This window comes from Pseudorca crassidens, chromosome 17 (genome assembly GCF_039906515.1).
Source record: "Pseudorca crassidens isolate mPseCra1 chromosome 17, mPseCra1.hap1, whole genome shotgun sequence".
Taxonomy (NCBI): domain Eukaryota; kingdom Metazoa; phylum Chordata; class Mammalia; order Artiodactyla; family Delphinidae; genus Pseudorca; species Pseudorca crassidens.
Genome location: NC_090312.1, coordinates 15280729 through 15306570, shown reverse-complemented (window position 1 = coordinate 15306570; position 25842 = coordinate 15280729). Strand labels below are relative to the sequence as shown.

The window sequence follows — 25842 nt, the reverse complement described above, 5'->3', positions numbered from 1 at the left end:
TCATTAATGAACTTGTTACATAAGGATGGAGTATAGCTGAGGGAGGAAAACTTCTATTTCCTTCTGTGAAAGCACCTCTTGCCAAAAGTCATTTCAAAATGAAAGTTTTCTTCAGTGAAAGAAAAACAATGAATAGGCCAATGAAAAGCCCAGTCAAGAACAGCCAAAGATCAAAAGAACTTAGAAATAATGACAAACTGAAATGTTGTGTTTTTGTTTTGATGGCCAAAGAAAGAAAAGTGGCTTTCTTTGGGCAACCAAGTTACAAGAAAATAATAATTAAAAAACCATAGCCTTGCTTCTCCCCTCTCTCCCACGACATACCTTCATGATAGCTTCCAGATAAGCGGTCCATATCTTCTGTGTTTTGGCAATGGCAGAAAAATAAATTTTATTCGAATTTGCTGAAAGGTTAAAATATGATTTTCTATTTAGTAACTTTGGAAAGGCTACAGTGTTCTCTCTACCTCAGCCTCGTTTTAGAACACTTACCTACAATGCTTTTTAGGGGGCTGATGGCATTCATGAGGGTTTTTAAAGTATCCTGCACAGTTCTGTCTCGCAAGATAATTTTCTGAAACATGCTGAGGAAATTCTAAAACAAGAAGGCATGATCGAAGAGCAAAACATAATGAATAAATACTCCAGTTAACTAAAATGCTATGCAGAACACAAACTAGCTGCATTCACACAACGCTACAAATAGGATGACAGGGAAGCAGCAACTTCCAGTTCCCATCAGAAACACCCCTGTTAGGAGGAGTTGCTGGTTTCCAAGATGAAATTCACAAGAACAGTCTACCCATAAAAATACTATGCTGGCCAAAGAAACTCCAGTTTATTCTCAGTTCTTATCTATTTAACAGGAGTCACATACACATGCCTGATATCAGTCTAGGAAAGCACGAAAGAAAGGTTAAACGAACTACTCTCTTCTCCGCCAGGGTAGCAGAAAAACGCACGAATGCCAAAAAGCTCACCTGTAACTCTTTGACAATCATAAAGCACAGAAGCCTGTCTAACCCATTCAGACCGAAAGTCCCCAAGGTGTTCTGGATCTCTGAGAAGAGGCGGCTGCTGGTCACCTCTTGATGGGTTTTCATATCATACCAAGTGTTCAGCTGGTCAATGTGGCATGTCATTCTAAAACAAAAACAAAACAAAATCAAAACCCAAAAGCAGCTCAGAATTCATCCTGAAGGGATGTGGGATGCAACAGGATTAGGGGCATTGGATAGGAAGAACAATGGTTTTATGATTTGCGCTTTAATAACCTCTGCATCTAGGCACCCAAGACATCTCACGGTGAACGTTCACTGGGCCAGAAAGGCAAAATTCAGTTAAATCACCTCTTCCTGCCCTTGCTATGTGACCAGTTTGACTGCTTCATTTCCACTGGGTTGGGCTGCTGTTTGGAGTCCTGTCTTGAGGACAAGGCTAGATTCGGCCATCAGGCTGGAAGGCTTTAGAGCCCTGTTGTCTCTCTGGAGGGTCTTTCTTTAAATATCCAGAGACTAGGGACAAAACACAGTCTTGTGTCATTTCCAATTTGGTAAGAAAGGAACTTCGAATCCTTGTGTCCTCACATCTGAGACTATGATGACAAAGCCATTTCCTCTTTCCTCCCAGTTCTGGTCATTGACCAGCGATTCCCTTTTAGACTCAGGAGTGTGACGATGGCAATGATAACAACCAACAACGTTTACCGAGCGCTTCCTATGTGTCAGGCACTGGGCCAAGACCTTTCCGTGTGCTCACACTTCATCCTCAGAATAGCTGTGATGTACGAGCTGTTTGACCTTCATTTTATAGATGAAATAACCGAGGCTTCCAACACCATACCCATAACCACCATTTTAATGGTTCTCAAATGTTGGCGTACGGACCTAAATCACTGGTAGAGCATGTTAAAAAACAGACGCCCAGATCCCATTTCTGGAGAGTTGGATTGGGTAGGTCTGGGGTGGAGTCCCAGCCTCTACCTTCAACAGCCTCCACAAAATAATATGCCCTCAATCCTAAGAGCCAATACATATCTTTACTGAAATGAGGCTTGGGAGGGAATTAAAAGAGGCTCAGGAGCTAGGGAATTTTAAATTTGGAAGTAAATGGAAGAACAAGATGACTTCCAGAGCCACAGTCTACTTTCAGGCCTCAGTGTCCTGCTTCCAGCGCTCAGTGCTGGCACTTTGAATGCGTCAGTTGAGAGGCTCCCAATTTTGATGATGAAATCATATACGACATGGAAATCCCAATCATGCTTAATCCTTTCTGCCAGTATTAACACGGCACTAGGTGAGTCAGGCGGACAGTTTTCTAGGAGGGCTTCGGTGACCAACCCATGGGTGCCCAAGAGAAGTCAAAGAGCGTTTCGGATAATTTACGCTTTCTGGCCCATGAGGCATAGACAGAACTCATTTCTGCTGAAGGTGACATCTGGTTTGTGAAGCTTCATAAGTTTCGAAGGACAAAATCAGCCTGAATTTGAAGGTAGTATAAAGAAGACGTGTGATACGGACATTCAACTTACACAAAGCCAACTACGCACGCACAGCTGAACTGAAAAAGAAGAGAAATCATCTTTCCATGGGTAAGCACACCAGGTGGAATGACTGAACAAGCACGACCCAGGGGTGAACATAAGACAGCAGGCAGGAGCCTGCTTTCCCCTTGGTTGGGCTTAGTACCAACTGCTTCATCAGAGGCTCAACTGAAAAAAAATGAGGAAAACTAGCTCAGCTAGACTTCTGAGACAGGCAGCGTCAAGCCTCCACTGTGGTGCCCACCTGAAATATTCTCAGGGCTGTTTTGATTATGAGATTTTCACCCACGTGACTGTATATAAACTGTAAGTCATGGCTGCAAGTCTGCCCTTGAATGACACATGCTTTAACAGTTGGGTTCCAGAGTCAGAGCACCCGATGTGTATTCTGGGTCCACTGTTTATTAACTTCTGGGCAAGTGATTGAGCTTTTCTGTGCCTCAGTTACTTTGATTTAACGTGGGACGAATAACAATGCCTACCCCTTAAGACTGCTGTGATGAGTAAGTGAAGGATGTGTGCCAGGGGCTAGGAAGAGTGCACAAGGTGAGTGCTCAAGAAATGCTGGTCCTGGGACTTCCCTGGTGGCGCAGTGGATAAGACTCTGCGATCCCAATGCAGGGGGGGCCCAGGGTCGATCCCTCGTCAGGGAACGTAGTCAGATCCTACGTGCACCGCAACTAAGAGTTCACATGCCGAAACTAAGGAGCTGGTGAGCCACAACTAAGGAGCCCGCATGCCGCAACTAAGGAGCCCACGTGCTGCAACTAAGGGGCCTGCCTGCTGCAACTAAGACCTGGTGCAGCCAAATAAATAAATATTAAAAAAAAATTCTGGTCCTTATGCAGAAGTGCCTGGGTGGGGCTAAGAAACAAGGAGGTCATCTTAAAAGGTCAGGGTATGAGCTGGCAAGTGCAAGAGCCAGTGACTGCAATGCAGGAGTGTGCCATAGGTACACAGGCACAGAGGAGCAATTTGGAATTTTAAAAGTTTTAATTAAACCAGAGAGTCCACAAACCCAAGTGAGTAAAATGTCAGCTGGAAAGCAAGAGAAGCAGACTAAAATAAAAGGTGGCCGAACAGACCTTATAATTGTTTTCATCTATATGTCTTTGGACTGGGGTCTCCTCAGTCACACTGAGGAAAACATGCAGTCTCAGAAAAAGTGAAGTTAATAAACCCATTAGAAAGGCTCCAATTGTGGCAGGAACAAGGGTGTGATCTAAGTAGATGTGATATACGTTTAGAGAGACACTGTCCATGGCGTTCAAAGCCCAGTGGAATTCAGATACACCTACTTTGGGTCCGTGATCCGCAAGATTTCTCTGCAGAGTCTACCAATAAATGTTACGGACTCATCCACAGGGGTAAACTTTGGTATTGGAATATGTGTGGACTGGTACATACTTTGCCAGTCTTGAATCTAGGAAAAAAAAAAAAAAAGAACCCCAAGAACATAAATATTTAGTACATCTTTGATAAGGTAACCTACTTATCCTTTTCTCACATAGTTTTACAAAGACAATGTTGCATGAACAGTGAATATAAATGCTCCTTGATTTTGAAGAAGAAATTTTCAAAATTGTATAAATAGCCTCTCAGAAACGCCACATATAATATATATAAAAAAAGAAATATCTTTGAAAAAGTGAAGTGATTGAGGAGAAGTGGAAAAAGACAAGAATTTCTGGCTTTCTGTCTTATAAGTTAACATGTATCAATGTAATAATAAAATCAAAAATATAAGGCTGGAAGATACATAATCTTTTGAAAATGTCACCTGAATCATGTCAGTCACCTAATTAAAAACTTGCAGAGTGGCTCCTTGTTAACTACCAACTAAAATCAGTCTTCTCAGCTGTGACACTTAAGAATTTGGTGCTCAAGTAACCCAATAAAAAAACAGACATGGGGCTTCCCTGGTGGCGCAGTGCTTGGGAGTCCGCCTACCGATGCAGGGGACACGGGTTCGTGCCCCGGTCCGGGAAGATCCCACATGCCGTGGAGCGGCTGGGCCCGTGAGCCATGGCCGCTGAGCCTGCGCGTCCGCAGCCTGTGCTCCGCAATGGGGGAGGCCACAACAGTGAGAGGCCCGCGTACCGCAAAAAAAAAAAAAAAAAAAAAAAACCACAATGAGATGCCATTTACACACACTGGGATGGCTATAATTTAAAAAAAAAAAAAAAAGGAAATTAACAAGTGTTGGAGAGCATGTGGAAAAACTAGAACCCTCAGACACTACTGGTGGGAATGAACAAATGGTGCAGGTACTGTGGGAAACAGTTTGGTGGTTTATAAGTTAAATGCAGAATTACTAAATGACCCAGCAATTCTGCTCTTAGGTATACACTCTGATCAAACCCAGCTGACCTCCTAACTCTTTGGAACTCCTGATCACTCGAGTTATAACGACTACACCAGACAGCTTCATTCTGTAGCCATTTAATTAATTAAGTCTGCTCTCTCCTTAGGACAGTATATTCCGAGAGGTGAGGTGTCATATAAACTTTTCTGTGACCCTCACAGCTTCTGAAGGTATTCGTGACTGTGTAGTGGTTACTGATTTTTAGTAACTATTGAAATAAACTTTGTTGTTGGCATTTCTGAGGTTTGGGGCGTGTACGGGGCATGTCAGAAGTAACAGATAGAGTCAAGCATATTAAAATCTATTTAGATACCTTTGTTCTTAGGAAGTTATTACACTCTTGTTCCACATTGTAATTTATAATACGAGATACTTCTTCCTGCCAAATCTTCAGACCGTAAATGTTGACATAGTCCTGAATGTATTCAAAAGAACGATGGAACCCATCCATGGTAGCTCCCAGCTCTTTCAGCTTTGGCATCAATTCACTTGGCTGTGCATAATAAGAAACAGAAACCTATTATATTGGCATAGACTGTCACCCCCTAATACCTACATTAGACTTTAAAGGATACCCCAAGTGAGAGACCGCAGTGACGGTTTGGGACAGCTCTGGAAATACTCATTTCCTACCTCATCTAGGAGGAATGGTAATTTATGCCAGACATCCAGCAAAGAATAGATTTCATTCATTTGGAAAGAAAGCCTCATATAAAAGAATATATAAAAACTGAATATCAGTGATTTCTCTCATATCATTTGATGACTCTAATCTTAAGAGTTAAAACATTTTAAATTGAATTTACTGATGTGAAAGGTACTCTAGATGTAAATTTCAGGCCTATTCTTTTTCTCTTGAGAAAAATGACCATATTCCCAGAAAGATCAAGCAAAAGAAAAAATTACAGCCTTTAGAGTGCCAATCTGTTTTAGGTTTAACAAATTCTTTTCGCTATGAGAAGGAACCTGGAATCATAAACATCAGTTTAATTCTTAAACTTGGGGATCAACAGGTGAAGGAAAGGACTGGTTTTAAAAAGGATTTTCTGATAATATGAATGGATTATAATATAGGATCAAAAAACATATCAATTGACTGTACTGAACATGATATAGTAGATATACGTTAGAAGGTAGGAAAGGTCTTGTTCATAACAGTTAAAAATGGTGTTCTAGAACATTCTGCAAGCCGAGTAGAGGGAAAGGACAGACCCACTTTGGTGATCTGGTACCTTGGCTCGAGGGTTGAAGATCAATCCCCTATGAAGAGCAAAAGCCACACGCTTAACCAGCTCCTTCCTTATTCCATCCTCCAGCAGTTGTTTTGGGTCCACCTAAGTACAAATCGAAAAGCAATAAATTCCAGGAAGGAAAAGCTCAGTCCTGAAGAAATCCGGAAGAAAGATAGTTTCCAGAGTCCGTAAGGGAGCACTTTGCTATCTCATTACTTGACAATCAGGATTTCTTTTTTGATTTTGTGCAGCTTGGATAGAATTATTAAAACCTGTCACCTCTGTAAGACTTGGTTTATCTCAGTAAAATTCATGATAATTTTACAACATGACATTTCAAAGATGGTGGGTATGGAAAGTTTTAAACTGCCTCACATTTTAATCATTTCATTAAAAATTAAAAGTGCCTCTTCTCATCACAGGAGGAGGTGGCAGATTGAAGGGCCTGCATCTGAAGTCAGTGCACATGTCTCCTATGGAAGTTATCTGAGGGCATCTATAGTCATATGAGCAAAATCAAGTTTGGGGTTGGACCACTGAAGATTTAACAATTCTCTTTTCTTTCAGCATTCTTGGGATGCTGTTAGTAATTAGGGAGATAAAACAGGAAAGCAACTCTGCTATCTAACTATATAGCTTATTTTGCTGATTCTTTTTTTCTGTAATGAGAAAGCTTTTGTTATTCCCTAAAAAAGTCTCCTGTCAAATCCATAAAACATCAAATAGTTTTAACACACTCCTTTGAATTCCCTGAGACTTGTTTCTTTTACTTTTAAATTTGTCAAGAGCTATTATTTTAAAAGTTATAAAGACAACTGATGTGTTCCATCTGGGTTTGATAATATTTAAATTTCAAGGAAGATAATTGGAATGAAACAGTTGCTGAAAATACAAAAGCCAGAGGAACTTGTTGGACTACAGCGTGACCATGCAATCAGTAAGAGCCAGACTGTGTAGAGATAACAGGTCAAAGGCCTTGGGTTCTTCAATAGACAAATTGTAAGGAAAGAAAGGAATGAGGGAGAAATCTGAGGAGTAAACCAGCCTTAAAAGACGTATATTTTTTGAATTGCAAGTCTGAACCAGAGTGTCTAGAAATTTATTTTTGGATAATAAAACTAAACAGAGAGACTGGGAGTAGGTCAAGGCCCATGAGGAGGATCCTGCGGTGGGAGCTGTGGCTGAATTATATCTCTGGGCTTGAGTGGTGGTGAGAATGAGTGGTCTTTACTTTATAATAACCGATCAAGCTACATAATTGTTTCTGTAGCTTTCAGCATCTGTGCTCTATTTTACAAGAGAAAGGTAAATTATAAATAAACATAGTCAATGAGAACAAAATCAAAGAAGTAACATGAAGTTTCCAAAGAAATATTCCTTATAAAAACAGATTTAGTGGAAAAGAGTTAAATGTTTTATGAATCTCATGGTCTTAAATGGCTCTACCCAATTCTTCCTAGACTTCCACCAATCTGTGGAGTGCTCCCAGGGAAGGGAAAGACCCCTTCACACAGCCCCTTCCTCGCAGTTCTGTCCACACCCCCTGTGGTTAACAACAGTTAATAGTTTTCATATGGATCCTCCAGACCTTCCTCTGTTAATTTATATACGTATTTGTCCTTAAATATATTTAATTTAAAAAACTATATGGGATCATAATACATACACACACTGTTCTGCAATTGCTTTTTTCACTTTACGTTTTGGAAATCTCCTAGTGGCAAGTTACTTTTGAATGGCAGCAAAGCAATCCACAGTATGAATGCACCATGATATATTTAGCCATTCTCTTACTCATAAAATGTCTAGGTTATTTCTATTTTTTTGGCTACATCTAACAATGAACATTATATATATATCCCTGTGTATATCTCACTTGTTTTAAGTCATATTAACTAAAGTGATTTTAAACTCTTTGTAAGGGTTTGAAATAGATCCTCAACATTCAAAGGTTAAAGATTAGTGAAAGCCACAGGATCCCACAAAAAGCCCTGAGTTGTTAAACTGGCAGAGACAGTCTACTAAGTTTGAATGAGGTCAAGATGATATTCCCTCTGCTTTTATTATCTGGAAGATTCTGGCAAAAGCCTTACATTTTTCTTAAGCAATCCTTTCTTTGATAATTATTGCTAATTACTAGGTTTTATTACATCCTACTGGTCACTTTGCATTTAAGACTAACCTGGTCCTAGGATTTATCATCATTTAAGGATGAATTAGGAGTGATAACCTGTGTGTGTACTTACTCTCTGAATATCAACTGAATTAAACTGGCACCAGGCCTAAAGCATGTTTAACAGAATCTATTAATATTCCAGGACTACAATGGTATTTCTTTAACACATTTCCAGAAACCACATGGTAAAGTTCTGTTTCTATTTAGGTTCATTTCCTCTATTTTCTTGGATTTCATTAACACAAATGTTATATCAATGAAAATTTTTTTAAAAATCGGAAATGTTAAGATTTTGCTAATTATCAGACAAATGGAAAAATAAATAAAAGCACCATGAACTGTGTGACTGGGTCACATCACATCACTAGTCATTTTAAAATTACAAATTAAAACAGCAATGAGATACCACCTTAGACCCCTTTGGAGAACAAAAATTAGAAAGTGGATAATGGCAAGTATTGGCAAAAATGGGGGAAGATACACAGGAAACAAGTCATGTGAGGAGGCATTCTGGCATTATTGAGACAAAGTAAGTACAAATGTGCCCTAAGACTCAGTGACCCACTCCTGGGCAAGCAGATTTCAGAGCAATTCTTACACAGGTCTGTGCTAGGAACAAGTTCAGAGATGCTCATCTTGACGCTGTTTATGATAACAGGAAGCACAGGTGTGAAAATGAGTGACATAGGTGTCTGTGCCCTGGGGAACAGTTAAGTAAAATGTGGAATTCTCTGCAGCAGCAAGAAGTAACCAACTACCTGATCCACAGCAACATAAATTAACTTCAGAGCAGTAACTAGTGAGAAAAGTTGGAAAAAGAATGAGACTTAGAGAAGAATATGATTTAGATAAATCAAAACCATGTGCATACATAAAATAACACCACTTGCTAAAAATAAGGATACTTGCATATTTATGGAAAGAAATCAAACATATAGAGTGGATGCTATGGGGCATGGGAATGGGCGTGGGCATCCAGGAGAAGAGAAGGAAAAAAAATAAGAGAGGAGCTTGCATGCCTCAGTGATGGCAATGGCCTGTGGTCAGAGGGGTACAATGATCTCAGCTCTCTGCACCTGGAGTGCGGTATAAAAATACTAAAAAGAAAGAAAGGCTGCAGGCAGGGAAGGGAGAAACAGTGACTGAGCGAGCTACTTTGCCTCAGGGAATTGAACTATTTTGTTTTCTTTGTTATTACAAAAATTCAATAAAACAGATTTTTGTTAGAGTTAAGGAACTCCTGGGTGTTATGAAAAATAAGGATTATAATGCTGTCTTTTCCTCTGTCAATGAGTAAAGTGAAGATGGGAAATGAGTAAAGTGAAGATGTGAAAGCTGCATGTGAAACAGCAAGAGGCATAAGATGGTAACACTACCCCACAGGATAAATTCTGCAATAATCCAAAGGACGAAGACTTACTATGGGGCCACAAAGGCCAGCATTAAGACCATTACCTTGATGATGCCGACCAAGGTTGTTTTCATCATTAAGATGCCTTCAGTAAAAATGGAAATAGCATGAGTAAGCTTGGCAACCTTTAACAAAGAAAAAGAGGTTAATGAAGTACTTCTCATAAACGACCCATCACTTCTATGGGAAGCTAAAATAATTGACTGACAGTCCTGGAATGGGCCAAGACACGAGAAGCAGCGTGCAGCTTTAGGACACGTGTATACACGTCCTGGTCAGAAATGAGGTTCTGTGGTGTTGACCACTGTTAGACATACTGGGTGACTGAGTCAGAAGACGTTAAATCGTTCTTTACCCTTTGACCAATCATTTCCCCTTCTTTGGGCCTCAGCATTTCACGCATAAGATGAAAGCAGGACTCAGTGATATGGATGATCCCTTCCAAAAAGAAAAGGCTCAAGGGGATTCTGAGAAGGTAATCTACTGCCATCCACATTCTTTTCAAACAACACCAGGAGACATTGGTAAGGTTGACTGAGGCTATACTTTTGAGTTAGAATCAATGTAGAAATTCTGAGCTTGACAATCTCAATTCCTGATGTAACTTTTGGAGCTGTGTCAGAGGATATGAAATTGATGCTTGTTATCACATTTTCAAATTTCACTTGATTTTATTTTTCACATCTTTAAGTTCAGGGAAAAAGAAAAGCAGAGGTGTTTTGGGAAGAACAATTTCTGAGGCTGCTTAACTGTGGAGCGGCCTTAAAAGTCTGGCTGCAAGAAGTGGTTCACGGAATATGGATTACTTTGAGCCACTGATTTTGTGTACAAAGCAGGAACCTGAATGGGAAAAGTCTAGGCAATGTAGCCCAAAGAGAAAAAAGGTTGATGTGCTGAGACTATTCAAAAGAAAAGTAACTAGCTGAGCTCTACTCCCTCTGAGAACATTCTGGCAGGCGAGGCCGTGAATGACACCAGGACAAGTTAACGAATGAAGGTATAATTGCACTAAAATGGCAAAACCTGGTTATTGTTGAGAGTGTGGAAAAAGATCAATAAACCAGAATTGATCTGGTGGTCCTGGGGATATGGCAGGTGACACGGACCTGTGCTATTTCATGGTTTGGGGGTTTCAAAATCAAAAGGCAGAAGTCAAAGGGACACAGCACCTCATATCGTGGGCCAAGCTGGGCATAGTCCCTCAGCTTGTCCTTGTCCAGCCGGGTCGGCACTTCAATGATATCATGGGTCTGAAGCTTTATGATCTTTAGAAGGGAAGTAAACATGCTTTCCGGAATGATTTGCAAAACCTTTAATGAAAGGGAAAAGAGGAAAAAACAAACGAACCTCTATTTTATTTCTTAGCTGGTAAATGGTATGATGACAGTAAGCACAGTGCCCGTGTATATGAACAGCGCTTCGTCTGCAGGAAGGGCTGCTAAGGGCCTCACAAGAGCTATTTTAACAACTGCTCTCAGGCACAGGGCTACTTTCCTTCAAACATTAATTGCTCACAGGATATAGAGCTAATTCTCATAGAAATGATGCAAAAGATGTATCATTTCCACATTACAAGTTTCTAAAAGGCTGAGGTTCAGAGATGTTAAGTAACTTGGCTGTAAAGCCCTCAGCTAGGATGTGACACAGGAAAATTTTGAATCCAGGCCTGTCTGGCTCTATGCTACACCATAAGTTGTTGAAGCAAGGACCAAAATGCTCCTGAAAACTTTGATTAAGTTCCAACTAGAATGTGCTGGATCTAGATCTGGCTCTTTTACCAACTATGACTTTGAAGAAGTCACCAAGATCTCTGTTTCTCCATCTCTACGCCTATAAAATGGGGGCTAATACCATCAGCATTTAAAAAATAGGTATGAAAGTTCTTTGAAAGTAAAAACACAGCTGCACACCCACAGTACTGGTAAGAATAAGTTTATTTTCAGGTATTGCAAATTTCTGGAATTAAATTAAGAATAAGGGAAAGGTATACAACACTACTATGTATAAAACAGATAAATAACAAGGACCTGCTGCAGGGAACTATATTCAATGTCTTGAAATAACCTATATATATGTAAAACTGAAGCACTTTCCTGTACACCTGAGGCTAACACAACATTGTAAATTAACTATACTTCAATTAAAAAAAAAAGGATAAGGGAAAGGAACACAGGTGTACTTTTTTCAGGGTCCCAAGCACATCGTTTGTATTTAAAACAGCAGTTAGTTTGCCATTAAAATAAACATCATCTTGATGCATTTCTTACCTTTCTCACATAGGACACCAATTCGCCAGAATAATACTGAGATACACTGAGAAGGTCAGGGCTATTTGCTTGATTAATACGAAGAAGGGGCAGGTCAAGGGCAGAGGCAAGCTGGAAGGAAAATAAGATGTATCTGTTTCTCTGTTTCAAAAAGTCCTAGAAATCTCTCTTTTTCCAGAAACAGTAACATACAACAAAACTCTTGGGCTTTGCCCAAAAGAGAGCAACTACTGAACTTCATCAGTGTCATTCATAGTTTCTGACAAGATACAATTTTTTAAAGCGACAGTCATCTGCTACAGCAGTGGTTCTCAAATTGTGGTCCGTGGACCAGCAGCAACAGCATCACCTGAAACCTTGTCAGAGATGCTGATTCTCTGCCCCACGCAGATTTACTTAATCAGAAACTCCGGGGCTGGGGCCCAGCAATCTGGGCTGTGACAAGCCTTCCAGGTGATTCTCCTGCATGCTCAAATTTGAGCCACTGAGCTACAGAAGGCAGCTACTCCTCTATGGAAATCAGACATTCTGATTGATGGACTACCATACTGAGTCTAATCTAAGATGACACGGCTTGTAAGAAGTGCCATTATTTTATGCACTGCTCAAAAAGAAAAAACATGCCGACAACTATGATATGCCATCAATTATACAACACATCCCAATTACAGAGATGTTAAAATATGAAAGTGCACCTCAGAATTGATATATATGGTAATTCCATCAGAAGACACTGAGTAAATTATTTGTTCATTTATCACGAAATGAAATTACCTTGAGAGAAGGGCCAATCTATGCCCGTGTTGTTTAACATTATTCCCTAACCTTTAAAGGAGATCCTAGATTGTAGCAGAGGCTCAACAAGAATTTTTTTAAATGAATAAAAGGATTTTATTCATGTCTAGGGAATAAAGGACCCATAGGACACACATTTTTAGTATCCTGTAAAACTTTAAAAAAATCTATTTCTTCATTTAAAAACAATTTTCTCTAAGACACTCTAACTTCTATTATTAATTCAAACTTTATTTCTGGCATCTTTTGCAACTATGCTCTCATGAAAAACTTCCTAACAATTTTCAGTCTATAAAAATACTTAAATTAACCAACTTTCTAAAAGGGTGAAATCTTGAACTGAATTAATGAATGAGGTAATAATGAAGGCCAACTCTTCCCTAGTAACTGAGAATGCAATCTCACTGTTATCTGCTTACCTTTAAGAATGTAGCTCTGAGTTTAGTGACCATGGATGGGTTTACCCTTATGCTCTCTTGCATGATAGATGTGAAACTGTAAAAAGAGATAAATAGTAAGGAAACATTCATAATGGCCTTCATTGAGGACAAATGCCAGGCTGTCCATGTTACCTGTCAATTAACTGCCAAGCAAAAGAAAGGTCCCCAACGATCTGCATTGTGATCAGGACCTCCTCTTTAATGTTAATGGTTCGGATCATTTGGTGGAGAAACTTGCGAGTATCAGCAAGAAATTGACACACTTGCAGATTTGATTCCAACTGGTGAAATTCTTGAACCTGAGTTACATAAACACACTGGATTTTAAAATTCTGAATGGCCTGTATAGTGTCCACTTTTCCTTGAAAACACTTCCAATAAAGCGCACTACTTACTAAGAATGTCTTGGCAAAATTTTAATTTCAAATTATAATTTCAGAAATGTATAAGCCAAGTCAGAAAACAATGCATAATTTCTGAGATTAGAAAATGTTCCACAATTTCTTATCCTGTACATATATGACATAATAAGCAAATATTCCCATTTTCCATTTCAGTATCAATAAACATGTATTGAAAAATCCTTCTAATTCTGAAAATTTGCAGGATTGTTAAAAAACAAAATAAGTCACATCACAACCAAGGTGCTGGCACTTGCACATCTTTAAGTTCTTTTGATGGGCTCTTTAAAACAAAATAATGATTCCACAGCGTTTTGACATTTTAAGTACATAATTCAAGGGGCCTGGGCTATATGCCAAAAGAAATAATGCAAAAGAGAAAAAGTATCAGAGATTTACAAAGTTGCTTATAGTGGTACTATAGACTAGAAAATCCAAAAAACAACCAAAATAGAAATAGCACAAGTGAGCAATTGTTCTGGAATAGCTAGGGAAACTGGCATGCTAACAATGGAGCATTATACTGTGTTGCTATAATAGTGGCCATCCTAAAATCCTTGCAAAAGTAAGAAAGAGCCTATAAGAAAGTCTTGCAAGTGAAAAAAGTCTTAATGTACACTTATATCAATTGGAAAGGGTTCCAGACGAGGATGGATGATGTTTCATATAATCTATATGTTTATTGTTCTGATGCTTTTGTTTATTTTCCTGGTTAAACATACAATTAAACTTTTAAGAGTGTGGAGGTATAGGAATTCCCTGGTGGTTAGGATTTGGCGCTTTTACTGCTGTGGCCTGGGTTCAATCCCAGGTCGGGGAACTGAGATCCCGCAAGCCACGTGGTGTGGTCAAAATTTTAAAAATAAAAAAAAGGATATTATAAAAAAAAAAAAGGAGTGTGGAGGTATAATTCCTTTTTTTTGTACAATCATTTTTAAGTAGATAAAAGGAAACTTTTTTCAGAAAAAATACATCACTTTAAAAGCATATGATCGTTATACAACTATTCTCATTTTTGTGTATCCATCCCTTTCCAGGTTTTCTCCCCAAGGCACACACTTTTTACAAACCTAAAAGTAGCGCATACAGTGCAATTTTGTTTTTGCCTTTACCTCCTTACCACAGTTTTCCCAATGTTTCTATACTGTCTTCATAATTTTTTTTCCAAGACTACATGTTCCTGCAAATTGAAGTATCATAATTTTTACTACCATTCTCTTTATTATTGTCATTTAATTATTTTCGCAATTTTAGGGCACTGCATATAATATTACAGTGAACACATTAATTTATATTGCTTTTGCTTCTGATAAAATATTCTCTTAATTTCCAGGAGCAGACTCCTGGGTAGGTCAAAAAATATGATTCATGATCCGAGAACTGTTATTTAAAAAGACTTGCCTTACCTCTTCCAAAGCCTGTATTAGTTGCACAGTTTTTCTGCCCGCAGCAGTAGAATCATCATAATTTAAAGACAATATTTGTTTTGAGATCTCTCTGAACCAAGCTTGAAGATTTTCTATTAATACAGAAACAAGAAAAGACTACTGAAATCCCAGAATTCCTGCAGTGGTGGCTTTGAATTTAATTAAGTAATCCTTTACAAATCTAGCTCTTAGTCACAGAGCTTTTACTATGTACCTAACATTGGTCTTAGGAATTTTCCAAACAATAACAACAAAAATGCCTCGGGCATGTGACCTAGTAGAAGAGATGAAACTTTCTATATAAATAGCTTAGTTTATAACACCTGGCAGAAAAGGGTTAAAGGCCCAAGTTTTGGGTGGGCCAAAAAGTGCCTTTGGTTTTTTAAGTAAAAATAAAAGACACATTTTTCATTTTCACCAAGAACTTTATTGAACAATGTAATCACACTTCTGTTCCACTACTTTCTGCCAATTTTCAGGCAACTTCATAATTCCATCTTCCCAGAACTTTCTATGTTTTTGAGCAAAGAACTGTTCCAGGTGCCTTTTACAGTCTTCCAGGGAACTGAAATTTTTTCCATTAAGAGAATTTTGTAAAGACCGAAATAAAGGGAAATCCAAAGGCGCAATGCCAGGTGAATACGGCAGATGAATCAGAACTTCCCAGCCAAGCTGTAACAGTTTTTGCCTGGTCATCAAAGAAACATATGGTCTTGAGTTATCCTGATGGAAGATTATGCGCTTTCTGTTGACTAATTCTGGACACTTTTCGTCGAGTGCCACTTTCAGTTAGTCTAATTGGGAGCAGTACTTGCTGGCATTAATCATTTGGTTTTCCAGAAGGAGCTCATAATAGAAGACTCCCTTCCAATCCCACCATATACACAACATCACCTTCTTTGGATGAAGACCGGCCTTTGGTGTGGTTGGTGGTGGTTCATTTCGCTTGCCCCACGATCTCTTCCATTCCACATTATTATACAGTATCCACTTTTCATTGCCCATCACAATTTGTTTTAAAAACGGAACGTTTTCATTACATTTCAGTAGAGAATTGTATGTGGAAATATGGTCAAGAAAGTTCTTTTTGCTTCACTTATGTGGAACCCAAACATCAAAGCGATTCACATAACCAAGCTGGTGCAAATGACTTTCAACTTTTTTTGTTTTAAATTGATTTATTTTTGGCTGCCTTGAGTCTTCGTTGCTGTGCGTGGGCTTTCTCTAGTTGCGGTGAGCGGGGGCTACTCTTCGTTGTGGTGCACAGGCTTCTCACTGCGGTGGCTTCTCTTGTTGCGGAGCACGGGCTCTAGGAGCACGGGCTTCAGTAGTTGTGGCACATGGGCTCAGCAGTTGTGGCTAGCGGGCTCTAGAGTGCAGGCTCAGCAGTTGTGGCGCACGGGCTTAGCTGCTCTGTGGCATGTGGGATCTTCCCGGACCAGGGCTGGAACCCATGTCCCCTGCATTGGCAGGTGGATTCTTAAGCACTGCACCACCAGGGAAGCCCAGACTTTCAACTCTTGATTTGGATATTTTGAGTATGTCGGCTATCTCCCGTGTGGTAAAACGTTGATTATTCTCAATTATTGTTTCCATTTGATTGCTATTGAACCAACTGGTCTACCTGACTGCGGAGCATCATCCAGAGAGAAATCTCCAGCACGGAACTCTGCAAACCACTTTTGACACGTTCGATCAGCCACAGTACCTTCTCCATAACTGCACAAACCTTTTTGTGCGTTTCAGTTGTGTTTTATACCTTTCTTGAAACATAATATGCCACAAATGTTGTTTTTCTTCCATCTTCAATATTAAAATGGCTATTCAAAAATTCACCAATTTGTATGTGTTTTTTTAAATGCATGCTGATGTGACAGGTGTCACATACAATCTAACAAAATTGTTTCAAATGAAGTTAAAGACAACTAAGTGCTACTAGAGCCACCTTACGGGAAAAACTGAACAAACCTTTTGGCCCACCCAATAAATGTTGTAAACTGATGTGTGCAAAGACAGTAGTGCAGGTGGGGAGGAGTCAGGAAGGAAGTGAAGGATGTGACACAGAGTTAAGAGGATGGGTAGAGGTCTGGACAGGCAGAGGGAGGGAGAGGGAAAATCTGTCCCTAGATGAAGAGACAGACATGAGCAGAGGCTTTGGGGCAAAATGACAATGGCGCGTCTTGGAGGGCAAAGAGGGACCAACATGCAGGAGAGTGAAGTGTGAGTGGTGAGTTGTGGGGAGTCTGAATGGATTAGGTGGCGCCATTTGCTAACCAGCCAGGCATTTCTCAAGGCAGAGATGGGGAAGGCCGTTAACATGCTCTGAGGACCCTCAGTGAATCAGGCCAAGTTTTAAGCTTAGTCTCATTTAATTTTCACAAAAATCTATGGAGTAGGAATTAAAAGCCATTTCTCAGATGAGGAAGCTGATGCCCAGAGATATTAAGAACCCTCTGCTGCGTCACACAGTTACTAAATGGAAGAGCCAGGACGTGCAAACCGTCAAAGGCTTCGCTCTTTTCACTTCACCAAGTTGATTCTGTAAAGGTTTTTTGTTTTATCAATGGAATGATTTCACTTTAATAAAAGCACTTAAGGGCTTATAATCTAAGTTATTTTAAGAATTGACATAAAGAATTAGCTATAATTTTAAAGATTTTTTGTAGGACTGAGGGACAGCTATGGAGTAGCTGAAAGAACATAGGAGGTAATGAGTGAGATACAGGCTCTGGACCTTTGTTACCCTCGGCAAGTGATTATAAAATAATAAAGATGTTTATCTCACAGGGTTCTAAGGATCAAATGAGAAATATCTGTGAAAGTACTTCCTAACTGAAATATGCTATAGAGCCAAAAAAGTATAAGATATTGTTTTGAATAAGCTTTGAAACATTGCTGGTATTTATAAGAACTTAAAAGAGACTAGAATACAGATTAATGTGTCTGATTAGACAACTAATCTGGTTAGATTGGTCCTGGTGATTCTTTGTTTTTTAGATACAATATGCTGACCTGCAAAACATGTTGCCAATTTATATCACACCACTAAAAACTGCTCTAGTTTTTCCAATAGGAATATTAATGAAATTTGGACATATTTTTTGACCAGCAACAAATAAATCAAATACAATAGTCATAAGCTTGTATTAACAATAGTGAAGCTTTTTAAAATAAAAATCTATATTATTCATCAATTCTACTGTATAATTAACTTTATCGGAAATAAATTTGACAGTTAAAACAAATATTAAGCATCAAAAAAAATAATTTGTCACCTTAAAATTCAGAATGGTTTTTCAGGGGCAATTTGAAAGGATCCTATCTATAGGACAGGAGCCTTCAAAAATTTGAAGTGATACCACAATTTTCCTACAGATAAAATTTCCTAAAAGAGGCAAGATTAAAATTGTTAAAGTAAAACTTGAGCTATGTTGTTTCAAAACAGTCTGCAGGTCCCCACTTGTGCCACTAGATGGCAGATGCGTCAGTGAAGAAGAACCAAACAGGACTGAACACAAGACTCTTAAGATATCATTTATGTTAGCAGTTGGTAATATTCTTGAGTGAAGTATCCTGAGAAGATCATGAAAGTTATGCCCTCATCCCCATGCACATAAAATTACACACTAATGACACACCAGTTCTGCATACTATGGTGGTAGGGGGAGGATATGACTCTATAAAATACTATTGTATTTATGAACCGGAGTACAAGAACCCATGATTTAGCCCAACCTCTTACTTCAAAGATAAGAAACCTGAAGTCCAGAGAGAATATGAGATTGCCCAAGGGAGCACAAGGCTAGAGCAACCAAAACTAAACTTCTGATCTTCATTAGCAACATCCCAGCATACAATGAGGACACAGTAATGACTTTTTACTCTGCTAGTTTCTAATAATCTGTGTATACTTTTCAAACACACCAATAACTCCTCTTCAGCAATTACCATTTTTCTCCACTCTGGTTAGGGGTTTCACTCCTGAAAAGACATCAGCAAGCTCCGTCATCCGCTCTGAGCCCTCCTTCTTGTAATGTTCCCATTTGGCCTGCTTTTCTGAAAGCATTTGCTTGAACATCTGTTGAAGAGACAGAAGAGATTTACTGATTTAAGAGAAAATCCAGCTTAGGCAGTTTACTAAGAAAGCCTGAGCGAAACCCAATTTATTATAAAAATAGGTGCCTGACATCAGTCTGATGCCACCTCTTAAGCATTACTACTTTATACAAATTGGGGGGCAAAAGCTAGACCATCTCTAAGACAGTGGCTCTCAGACCAACTGAGGCAAGGCGAGTGTTGGTTCTGAATTGGCATTAATGTCTAGGGCTAGTTCCTGAGGCCACCTGATCCAAACCCCCAAAGTTACTTTTACAGAACCTGGACATTCCCAGGCGTCTGTGATTTTTATTATGTCCATAGAGGCTTTTTTAGGAGTAAGAGACCAAGCCCAGAATTTCCTTGACTGAACTCAAATCCTCAAGGTCCTTAGGTCAACCTTGTTAAAATGCAAACTACCACCCTACTTAGGCCCTCTCCAACAGGTTCTCGTGGCTTTTAACATGAAGACTAACACCCCGCAAGGCCCAGCGCAGGCTGCCCACCTGTCAACCTCACTTCCTACCACCTTTCTCTTGCATTCTCTCCCCTGCAGCCAACTGGTCTCTCAGATCCTTGAACTGGCCAGGCTCTTCCCTACCCAAGAGGACTTAGACATAATCTGTCCTCTCGCTGGGATGTTCTTCATCATGCTCCCCCATCTTTGTCTTAGCTAACTAACAGGTTCCTTCCTCAGCTCCCTTCTGAAACTCTTGCTTCTCTTCTCAGGGAAGCTGTCAAAGCTAGGACAGGATCCTTTATTTTAGGTACCCAGAGACCTATGTTCCTCTCCTATAGAGCGTATACCTGCTTTTACTCATTTTCATTTGTGTAATTCTCTGATTACTGTCCGCATGCCTCATTAGACTGTAACTTCCACCATCTGGTGCATTTTTTCCTATCACTGTATCCCTAATGACAGTAGGCACTAAATGCTTGTTGTTTAATCCTGTCCTTTTCCTGTAAGAATGATCTCAGACAGCTAGAATCTGTAGTCTGAATCAGAGACACAGCTATAAAATCCTAATCTTTAAAAAAATTTTTAAGCATAAAAAAACTAAGACTTTGGTGATTATTCATTCAATATTTTTACCTCTTTGAGTATAAACTCAAATTGTGCAGTATCCAACAGCAATTGAAAGAGGATCTTGGGATTGTACCTAGAGTCTGTTAGAATCTGGTCCTTGATTTGACGAAGGCGTTTGTTGTTTGGGTCACAGGCTAGACATGGGAGAAAAAGAGTTTCCAATTTATTAAATGTGTAGAAAATATCTATAATAAATAAGATGAATTCTTTAATACTTTCATTTCCCTTTTAAGCATTTAAAAAGTAATAAGCAAAATGTGTATCAATAATAGGTAGTAAAATAAATTATATTACACCTATGCTATGGAGTATGCACAACTGAACGGTTAAATATGACATTGAATCTGACATGGAATGTCATCGTGATGTATTGTCGAATGAAAAAAGCAAACTGAGCACAGTGTTGCCAAATTTTTTAAGCGTTGTGTGGGTGGTTTATTATCGATTGTCCAATATGATGGGTCGAGCCTTTTGGCACCATTTCCTAAGTGCATGGCCTCCTTGTGTCCTGTTTGAAGCTGCTTTTGTTTTAAGCATTGATCTCTGCCATTCAACTATGGACAGGTGTGCAGAAAAGATTTAACACAGCAGGCCCAAGACTGCCGTCTTCAAAAAGGCTTGTTTGCAAGGCCGGCTCTTGGCTGGCATTAGGGAATGTGGATTTTGGAAGAGTTCCCACCATGTTGAGAACTGGTAAGAATGGCCCACCATGCTTTAACTCTTTGTACAATGTGGTTTATTATGAACACCTGCTTTCCTCTGGGAGTTTGGAATTTTGTTACCTGCCAGGTAGAGGCTGCCTTGATGAGCCCCCAATAAAATCCTGGGCACTGAGTTTCTAATGAGTTTCCCTGGTTGGCAACATTTCACACATACTGCCACAACTCATTGCTAGGGGAATTAAATGCATCCTGTGTGACTCCATCAGGAGAGAACTCTTAAAAGCTTGTGCCTGGTTTCCTCTGGACTTCACCTCAGGCACCTTTTCCCTCTGCTGATTTTGCTTTCTATCTTTTTCCTGTTACAAACCATCGCCATAAATACTACTATATGCCGAGTCTAGTAAAGCATTGAACCTGGGGTGGTCTTGGGGACCACTGATACGACAGGGAAGCAGGGTTACCCACACAAAGATGTGGCACCTCCAAACAGGAAGAACCAGACCTGAGACCATTCTGCTCTTTGTAAAGGCATGACTGGCACTCAGAGCTTTCTGGATTATCCACCACCTAGACCCCTCTCAGCCAGAGAGCTTATGGCTACTAGGCCAAGTTCACAAAATTAGGCAGTGATGACCCAGGGATAAGACACCAGATGTCTTGATTCCCTGGTCAGCATCTCAGTTGCCAAGCTAAATCATTTCAAATAAAATAAACATTATGTTTTAAAAGTATATAGGATAAAAAATACTGATATATGCTGAAATTGGTTTACGGGGTCAATTATTTATGTAAGAAAGAAAAATAAAATAGGATAAGGTAAAATGTTTACAAGTAAAAGCTACTTAGATTGCAAATAAAGTCAAAATAAAAACTTTAAGACAATAAACACTGTCAGAAAGTTCACAGCTGATAAGGTACGAGGACCCTGATAGTTGCTCTAATATCATCCGTGCTCATTCCTGCTTTCCAAGCCCTCCCATCAGCATCTTAGGAGGTCCGGCATGTACAGAACGACCATGCTTTCCGAGCACGTCAGTGGTGTTTTTGGTGCTTCAGGCACGGTGAAGCCTGAGCAAGGCTATTTTACATATTGATTTCCAAGTTACTCCATCGGAAAGAGACTCATGACAACCTGGAGGAGGGCTCAGTTTCCATGGGAAACTGCAGAGTTCTGATTTACCATGCATTCTCCAGAACTCCCTAGGAAGAAATATATTGGCACTGATGACACTGATCACACAGAGACAATTTTTCAGCTTCTTGTTTGCCTAACTTAAAAAAAAACAAACAAACTTGGAAGGAGTTCCACTTGTCTTTATATTAACTCTAATTCAACAAGAAACCTTCTGATACTAACTTGCTTTCATTTTTGCACAGGAGACATCACTGTGCATTAACAATTAGCTGCAGAGAGTTAACAGGAGGGAATACGAGAAATCTGCGCCTTCCTTTCTGCACGCCATGGCCAAAACACCATGAAAGCTAAATAAGCAGTTACTTTCCCCACATATGACTCACAGCCAGATACACAAATCATTTGATTCTTGTAAACTCTGACCTTGTGCAATCAGGTCAGACAATTGCCAGCTCAGAAATGGAAACAGATGTGGCCGAAAAGCAGAGAACCTGGCAAGCCTAGGCTGTCCCTGGCAGGGGCACAAATCCAGGAGACCGCTGGCTTCCAGAATGTAGGCACGGCTGTCAGGCACAGTTGTCGAGAAGACAAAGAGGAGGCTGAGTCACTAGAAACCCACAGTTGCCTTTACGACAGGATAAAGAGAGGGCTCGAATTGTTTATATGCTTCAGAATGTAAGACTTTTGGTAAAGAAGATTACAAGCTGAGTCAACGTAGTAAAATCCTCAAATTAGGACTGGATTTCATGTTAAACATAAACTCGACTAATTAAAGACTAGTCCACTAGATGATTCGGCCCTGTATTCATGCTGAGAGTAAACTGGAGAGAGATCTAGGCCAAGAATTGAAATGATGAAAAAAACAAAACTGGAAAGCAGCATTTGTGGGAAAGATTTAAGAAGCTGGAGATTTCTGGTGTGAAGAGGGAAGGCTGAAGAGAAATTCCACATTTTCAAAGAGATGAAGGATGAAGAAGCCCACCTGCTGTTCTTACTGCTGACCACTCACAGGATGCGGAGACAGGCAGCAGCTAGAGGAAGCGTCAAGGGCATCTTGCCTGGACGGTTTGGGAGACGGGGCTACTGTGTTACCGAGGTAGGCTGCAAGATTATCTGGCGTGTGGACAGTTTTTCTTTGAGAGACACAGTCTTACTTGAAAGAACAAGGAGGTGTTGAAAGTGGGACCAGGGTAGGTGCTCAAGGAAAGTTAGCTGAGTGAAAAACAAAAAGCAGAGGCCTGGCTTTCCAGAGCTGCTAAATGACACCAGTCTTAGGGGAAGGAGTGTGCAGCTCTGGAGGAGGGAACTCTTTAGTAATTAATATTGATCGAGCATTTACTAAGTATGAGGACTGGGTCAGCTCCGAATAAGCTCAGGTATTAGTCCAACCTACTTAATTTTGTACTATTAAACCAGGGGTTTTAAACTCATGGGTTTAGGGAATTCCCTGGCGGTCCAGTGGTTAGGACTCTGCAATTTCACTGCCACAGGCCCGGGTTCAGTCCCTGGTTGGGGAGCTAGGATTCTGAAAGCCGTGCGGCAGAAAAGCTCCTGAGTCTGATGGCTAATAGGGTCTCAGAGAGGGTCATGACCCAGAAAAGATTAAGACCCCATCTACCATAATTAAGCACCCGGGTCTAGTCAGTTCCTCAGCAAAATGCAGCCATGTTTCTCTGTCCTTCCAAAATCATACTTTTCTTCCATCATTTCCCCAGACTAGAATTTCTTCTGCTTTTTACTATAAAATCCTATCAAGGGCTAGTCAGTTCCTGTCTCCTCTGTGGAGCCTTGTTAGACCACCTCTGCCCTTCTACCCCAAGCAATGTTTCTCTTCTGCTCTGGGCTCCGGACTCAAATCCTACCAACTATTTTACACATCTGGCTGTTAGGTGCTGCCCTGGCCCTTGTATTAGTTTCCTATTGCAGCTGTAACAAATTACCATAAACTCAGTGGCCTAAAAATGACACAAATTTATTCTCTCACAGTTCCAGAGGTGAGAAATCGGAATGGGTTTCACTAGGCTAAAATCAAGGTAGCAGCAGGGCTGTGTTCTTTTTTGGAGGCTCCAGGGGAAAACAGTTTTTTTGTCTTTTCCAGCATCTAGAAGCTGCCTGTACTCCTTTGCTTGTGGCCCTTTCCATCTTTAAAGCCAGCAATGGTCTACTGAGTCTTTTTCATGATGCCATCTGTCTAGTTCTGACTCTTCTGCTTCCAGAAGAGTCCAGTTTAAGGATATCCCAGTTTAAGGACACTTGTAATTATGCTGGGCCCACTGGGATAATCTCCTTTCTTTAAGGTCAGCTAATTAGCAACATGAATTCCATCTGCAACTTGAATCCCCCTTTGCCATGTAATTTAACATGCCCACAGGTTCCAGGGACTAGGCCATGGACATTTTTGGGAGGGTGGGGTGGGAAGCCATTATTCTGCCTACTACAGATCTGCAGCTATACTTTTTCATATGTAGACATCTGATCTCCTCAGTCTGACCAGTGACAAGCTCCTCAAACTTGGGAGGTAAATTTCCTCATATTCCCAAGCACCTAACAGGACCTGACACAGGGGCTGTTCAGGTGGGCCACTGCTTTATCCAAATTGACACAAAAATGACTAACTTAGAAAAGCAGCTTGATTCTCATTGAAGGGCTAAACCACTTTGCATCACGCAGCAGATCTGGGTTCGGACGGCTATATATGGATGAATACAGATGGTCACACCTTTTCGTGTGTTACCTGAGTCTGCGGTATGAAGCATCAGCCATCGAATGGTGACATTGCAGTCTCTCAGGCAGTTCAGAAGCCTCGGGATGTTATCCAGAACCAGATCCTCCCTCAAACAACCTTCTTTCAGGAACTGCTGCGCTTGTGCGTGCGCCCTTTCGCTGACAGTAGCGTATCTGCTTGCCTGTGAAAAGAAAAAAAGACCTGAATTACATTTCAGAGAAAGAGAGAATCACTTATCTTGAAAGTGAATCACACTCAAAAGAATCCCTCGACAAATAGTAACATTTCTATATGAGACAAACAGCACACGGACTGTAGTTGATAAGGCTCAAAGGCAAGTGGCTTATTGGGTATTTTTGAAAAGAGCACTGGACTTAGAATTGAGAGACTAACATCTAGAAATATTGGTGTGACTTTGGATTTAACCTCTGAGTACTGGTCTCTTCAAACGTAAACTGGAGAACTGGAGTCGCTGGCTCCTGGTGTCGCTTCTATTCGTAACTTGGATGGAAAGAGACACAAAGGCAGAAGCTAAATTGACCATTCTTCCTATTATTATCGACTAACAAGGCAGAGCAGAGCAGAAATACTCAAAAGGTGAGTTTCTACATATAAAAGCTTAACAAAAGAAATACATCTCAGCATATCAAAACTGACCAGCCTTTTTGGAAATTTGGTCATTCTGCTTTACCTAAAGCAAGAGTTAAATGGTAAACATCATCAACCTAGTCAGGTTAGTTTAAAACAACCACAAGATGTGGCACTGGAAGCCTCTGAAGAACTTCTTGTAATGTCATGAACGAGAAGATGTGATTTTTGGAAACGAATTTCAGTCATGAAAAATTAACGCTCTGGGGCCAGTAAGTATGGGAGCGCCACTTTCTCTAATATATCTCTAGGGGATGTGCCAAAACTGAAATTATTTTGTGCATTATTTATGGAATTCAATTTGCTTGAATAAAACATGCTGAAGTTCCTTGAGTCAGTATTATTCTATGCACATTTGGAAACTCAAAAACTCAGACAGATAGGCTGAGGAAGATAATCACTGTTTAGAAATAGCAAGTATGCTCCCCAATAAA

The 25842-nt window shown here is 40.0% G+C and overlaps 1 protein-coding gene across 4 annotated transcripts in view; it reads right to left on the bottom strand.

Annotated features, from left to right (window-relative positions):
• The window catches only part of WASHC5 (WASH complex subunit 5), a 53844-nt gene that overhangs the window by 13323 nt on the left and 14679 nt on the right, over nucleotides 1-25842 (bottom strand). For all 4 annotated transcript variants that reach the window (XM_067711290.1, XM_067711289.1, XM_067711291.1 and 1 more), the window contains 15 exons: nucleotides 24770-24941; nucleotides 20245-20372; nucleotides 19005-19134; nucleotides 15036-15148; nucleotides 13361-13527; nucleotides 13208-13283; nucleotides 11994-12104; nucleotides 10896-11036; nucleotides 9771-9851; nucleotides 6140-6241; nucleotides 5221-5400; nucleotides 3841-3965; nucleotides 981-1143; nucleotides 493-595; nucleotides 325-404 (listed from right to left, as the gene is read on the bottom strand). In XM_067711290.1, coding sequence (XP_067567391.1) covers nucleotides 325-404; nucleotides 493-595; nucleotides 981-1143; nucleotides 3841-3965; nucleotides 5221-5400; nucleotides 6140-6241; nucleotides 9771-9851; nucleotides 10896-11036; nucleotides 11994-12104; nucleotides 13208-13283; nucleotides 13361-13527; nucleotides 15036-15148; nucleotides 19005-19134; nucleotides 20245-20372; nucleotides 24770-24941 — 1872 coding nt within the window. The remainder of the gene's footprint in view (nucleotides 1-324; nucleotides 405-492; nucleotides 596-980; nucleotides 1144-3840; nucleotides 3966-5220; nucleotides 5401-6139; nucleotides 6242-9770; nucleotides 9852-10895; nucleotides 11037-11993; nucleotides 12105-13207; nucleotides 13284-13360; nucleotides 13528-15035; nucleotides 15149-19004; nucleotides 19135-20244; nucleotides 20373-24769; nucleotides 24942-25842) is intronic.